The following is a 5,522-nucleotide window of genomic DNA, read 5'->3' on the forward strand; positions in this document are numbered from 1 at the left end:
TGTAGGACAGCAGAACCCTGTCCATCATCCCCCTGAAGCTAGGACAGCAGAGTTCCTGTCCATCTTCCCCCTGAAGCTAGGACAGCAGAGACCCTGTCCATCTCCCCCTGAAGCTAGGACAGCAGAGACCACCATTAGGATGACAACAGACAGAGACCCCCATCAGGATACAAACACCCACAAAGAGACCCCCATCAGGATGACAAACACACAGAGAGACCACCATCAGGGATGACAAACACACAGAGAAGACCACCATCAGGATGACAACACACAGAGAGACCACCATCAGGATGACAAAACACACAGAGAGACCACCATCAGGATGACAACACACAGAGAGACCACCATCAGGATGACAAACACACACAGAGACCACCATCAGGATGACAAACACACAGAGAGATCACCATCAGGATGACAAACACACAGAGAGACCACCATCAGGATGACAAACACACCAGAGACCACCATCAGGATGACAAACACACAGAGAGACCACCATCAGGATGACAAACAACAGAGAGACCACCATCAGGATGACAAACACACAGAAGACCACCATCAGGATGACAAAACACACAGAGACCACCATCAGGATGACAAAACACACAGACCACCATCAGGATGACAAACACACAGAGACCACCATCAGGATGACAAACACACAGAGACCACCATCAGGATGACAAACACACAGAGACCACCATCAGGATGACAAACACACAGAGACCACCATCAGGATGACAAAACACACAGAGACCACCATCAGGATGACAAACACACAGAGACCCCCATCAGGATACAAAACACACAGAGACCCCCATCAGGATGACAAACACACAGAGAGATCACCATCAGGATGACAAACACACAGAGAGACCACCATCAGGATGACAAACACACAGAGAGACCCCCATCAGGATGACAAACACACAGAGAGATCACCATCAGGATGACAAACACACAGAGAGACCACCATCAGGATGACAAACACACAGAGAGACCACCATCAGGATGACAAACACACAGAGAGACCACCATCAGGATGACAAACACACAGAGAGACCACATCAGGATGCAAAACACACAGAGAGATCACCATCAGGATGACAAACACACAGAGACCATCAGGAGGATAACACACAGAGACCATCAGGAGGACATCTGGTTCCACTCCTGACAACACAGAGACCATGAGGACAGGAACCCTCTGTCTCCCTGGAGACGCTGGTCAGCTCACAGACTTCCCAAAAGGCCCCCTATCCCGTATAAAGGACACTAGTCTAGTAATGGCACCCTATCCCGTATAAAGGAACTAGTCTAGTAATGGCACCCTATCCCGTATAAAGGACTCTAGTCAGTAATGGCACCCTATCCCGTATAAAGGACTCTAGTCTAGTAATGGCACCCTATCCCGTATAAAGGACTCTAGTCTAGTAATGGCACCCTATCCCGTATAAAGGACTCCAGTCTAGTAATGGCACCCTACCCGTATAAAGGACTCTAGTCTAGTAATGGCACCCATCGCGTACAAAGGGCTCTGGTCACAAGTAATGGCACCCCATCCCGTACAAAGGGCTCTGGTCACCAGTAATGGCACCCCATCCCGTACAAAGGGCTCTGGTCACAGGTAATGGCACCCCATCCCGTACAAAGGGCTCTGGTCACAGGTAATGCACTGTAGGGATAGGGTGCAATTTGCGACATAACAGGGAAACAAACTTAGGACATGATAGTTATGTCTAAGGCTTTGACTGTCCCCGATTCTCATCAATGATAATATGGCACAATTTATTTTTACTCTTCCATAGAACACTAACACGCTTAGACCCAACCAGAAAAAGTCCCTCTGCTAACACCATCACTAGTCCTCAATCTAATCAGATAATAACCTATATAGGTCACTGCTAACACCATCACTAGTCCTCAGTCTAATCAGATAATAACCTATAGGTCACTGCTGACACCATCACAGTCCTCAGTCTAATCAGATAATAACCTATAGGTCACTGCTAACACCATCACTAGTCCTCAATCTAATCAGATAATAACTATAGGTCACTGCTAACACCATCACTAGTCCTCAGTCTAATCAGATAATAACTATAGGTCACTGCTAACACCATCACTAGTCCTCAGTCTAATCAGATAATAACCTATAGGTCACTGCTAACACCATCACTAGTCCTCAATCTAATCAGATAATAATCTATAGGTCACTGCTGAAGCTCTGCATGGCCTAATACAGCTGCTCACTACATAACGATGAGTCTTGCTAAGTGTCCATCACAAATGGCACCCTATTCCCTATATAGTGCACTACATTTGACTAGAGCCCTATGGCCCCTGGTCAAAAGTAGTGCACTTCATAGGGAACAGGGTACCAATTGTGACATGCTAAGACTTCAGTCCCACTGCTGGAACAATCTGCAGATCTGGTTGAAATTGGATGAACCAGTGGCACTCAGGCAGTTTAGGATATTGGTTGAAGACCTGGTAGCTGAAAGATGTCGATGATTTGTGTATTTGAACTGTTTCTTGTATCCTATAAAAACGTGGAAATTGTAAAAAGCATGGCTCCCTTGTAAAAAAAGACCTTGGTCTCAATGGGACTATAAAGGTCAAATAAAGACATTTGATACCCCTTTCCTGATACATGGAGTCCTGCAGGGCAGTTTAGAGTGGCTCAGTGGTTCCATTTCTAAATTAATCCCTCTTCTCTTTTCAACACCATCTACTAGATTAATCTGACTTTGAGTAAAGGTGGAATCAGGGGTTTGATCTTCCGGACTGAGGGGGAGGTTGAAGAGTGTACAGTCAGCAGCACACTGATCAGCTATAACAGGACCAAGGTTGAGTGTGTTTATATTTCAGCATCCATTGTTGGTGCATTCATCCCATGTACACAGGAGGTATTGAGGAAGTTACTGACACACTGCATCTTTCAGATGGCTCAGAGTAATGCCTGGATCACACCAGGGGCATCATTGCATTTTGGTACACCAGAAGTACATTCATTTTCAATAGAATGCTTCCTTAACACCCGGCCAGCTGAACCAATGGGTGGGAGGAAACACTGTTCAACTGACCACAACAGTCAGCCTGCTGGTGCCCGGGCCTGCCACAAGGAGACGCTAGACCGCGATAAGCCAAGTAAAGCCCCCCCCCAAGACGCCGCTGGGCCAAATGTGCACCGCCCTATGGGACTCCCAGTCACGGCCAGTTGTGGCACAGCCTGGGATCGAACCCAGGTCTGTAGTGACGCCGCAAGCACTGCAATGGCACTCGGGAGGCCCGCTTCACTACTTTTCTGCCAACGCACAGATAGCCTTGAACGTTGTGATTCGGCCACACCTTCACTGTCTGATGGCACCTTCGTTACAGGTTCTGCATTGTCAGTATGACCAAGGACACTGTAGAAAGAGCAATGAACTTCAATACTGTGCCCACTGAGAAAAACCTGATTCTTGAAGAGTTGGAAGGCTATTCAAACAGCATAACCCAGAGTTGGTGCTATCTGATCATCAACAAGAGACAGTGTTATTCAACCTTAACATTGAAATGGATTGTCTGACGTTGGCATTCTGTGTGTGTGTGTGTGTGTGTGTGTATAAACCACTGGTTTTACATTTAATACCCACAATGCAATACGGTGGTCCTCTTTTCCATGTCTCCCTCATACTTTTGCATAAACAAATTGGGGAATGAAAAACATCCATGTCACGAGAACATGAGTTAGCTACATGACATTAATCAGGGCGCGTGTCAGACAGCTGTGGTTTAAATTATTAAATAATAATTAAATAATTAAATACTAGCCTATTTTATAACTTTGGGATCTCTTCCTTTTAACTTTCCCAAATGTCATTTGGACAACTTCCAAAATAAGTCCCATTTCTCGTGGCCGACACCTAGTCCTCATAAACATCGGAAATGTTTTGGCGCTCGAGTTTGGCGACTGAGCACTCTGTTCAAAATATTAATCACAAAAGTACTTTCATCGATTGGACTTGATTTGTGTGTGGAATAGGCTACTTCCGATCTCAATTTGAGCAGATAATTAGCTGTAAAGTCTGCCAAAGAGCAGCCTCGTTCCACACATAGCTAGCCACGGTAGCTAACGTGTGCTGAGACGGGAGTGACTCGCCTACCTTCCGAGAGTTCCAGCTCCAACTCCGCCAGCTTCTCCCGAACCTCCACCGGGAGTGTCATGGCGATAGCCGGGGTCGGTTCCAACATCATTAGTAATCCGGTAGAATTCCTCTCAGCCATGTTCCAGTCCGGTCCGATTGGGCCGAGACTCCCGTCAGAGGACAGAGTGATGTCCAGTCTCCTCCGGCTGCTTGCCTGGTGTAACGTTAGCAGGCGGGTGGTGGCTGACGGTTGCTAGCTACTGCAGACAGATGTGCGAAAAAGCCCTACATCACCATGGCACAGACTTTCATTAGCTCGTTAGCTAGCTAACCCTGCTAGCCACATTCCTAAAGTAACGTTGAGGCTAAATCACGAAACAGTTACGAATTCGGTTGATCTGGACAGAGGTGGGTTTCCTATCCACGGTGTCTGTGTCGAGCGGCTGGACCTGATAACTCATCCAACTCTGATACACAGCACCGCCGCCATTGCATCATAGTWACAGCAGCCCGAAGATGATGCACGTTCACGGTGTCTGGCGCGTCATGGGGAAAATGCATGCTCACCTACATACCGGTACGTTTTGCATATTGGCTTCACATTTTTCCTGCATCACATGTAAAACCATGGAGGTTGGAATAGTATGGTGGGGGGGAAATAACATCACAGACAGACTTCTTGGACAAAACCTCTGAGCAATCAGACTGATTGACACCAGATGATCTGCTGACACCGAAGTTAACCTGGATAGCCATCTAGCGGTGCGGTGCGGTGCGGTTTAACGTTCTTCTTCGATGAGGTTTAACGGTGGTTGGCATCCAATACATGTTGCATTACCGCCACTTACTAGACTGGAGTATAACTCCTTTACACTTTGCTTTGAAAAATAAAAATGAAAAATGCACAAATACCTACCATGCTACCATCTAAACCCTACCTCACTATAAACCCACCACTACCTCCACTATTTAAAAACCCTACCATCTACCATCTAACCCTACACTCACTATAACCCCACCACCTACTCCCACTATTTAAATACCCTACCATCTACCATCTAACCCTACACTCATTAACAACCTACCCCCTACTACTTTAAATACCTACATCTACCATCTAACCCTACCTCACATAAACCACCACCCTACTCCACTATTTAAATACCCTACCATCTACCATCTAACCCTACACTCATATAAACCCACCACCTACTCACTATTTAAATCCTACCATCTACCATCTAACCCTACACTCATTAACACCTACCACCCTACTCACTATTTAATACCCTACTACCATCTACCATCTAACCCTACACTCACTATAACCCACCACCCTACTCCACTATTTAATACCTACATCTACCATCTAACTACCTCCACCAA

At 46.3% G+C, this 5,522-nt stretch overlaps 1 protein-coding gene across 1 annotated transcript in view; it reads right to left on the minus strand.

The window, feature by feature from the left end:
* Nucleotides 1-4,994, minus strand: part of LOC139025608 (disco-interacting protein 2 homolog B-like) — a 73,465-nt gene extending 68,471 nt beyond the window's left edge. The window contains exon 1 of the mRNA XM_070440750.1: nt 4,155-4,994. Within this exon, the coding sequence (XP_070296851.1) occupies nt 4,155-4,275 (121 nt within the window). The 5' untranslated portion in view covers nt 4,276-4,994. The remainder of the gene's footprint in view (nt 1-4,154) is intronic.
* Nucleotides 4,995-5,522: the final 528 nt, after the last annotated feature.

Source organism: Salvelinus sp. IW2-2015, unplaced genomic scaffold, assembly GCF_002910315.2.
Source record: "Salvelinus sp. IW2-2015 unplaced genomic scaffold, ASM291031v2 Un_scaffold2958, whole genome shotgun sequence".
Classification (NCBI taxonomy): Eukaryota; Metazoa; Chordata; class Actinopteri; order Salmoniformes; family Salmonidae; genus Salvelinus; species Salvelinus sp. IW2-2015.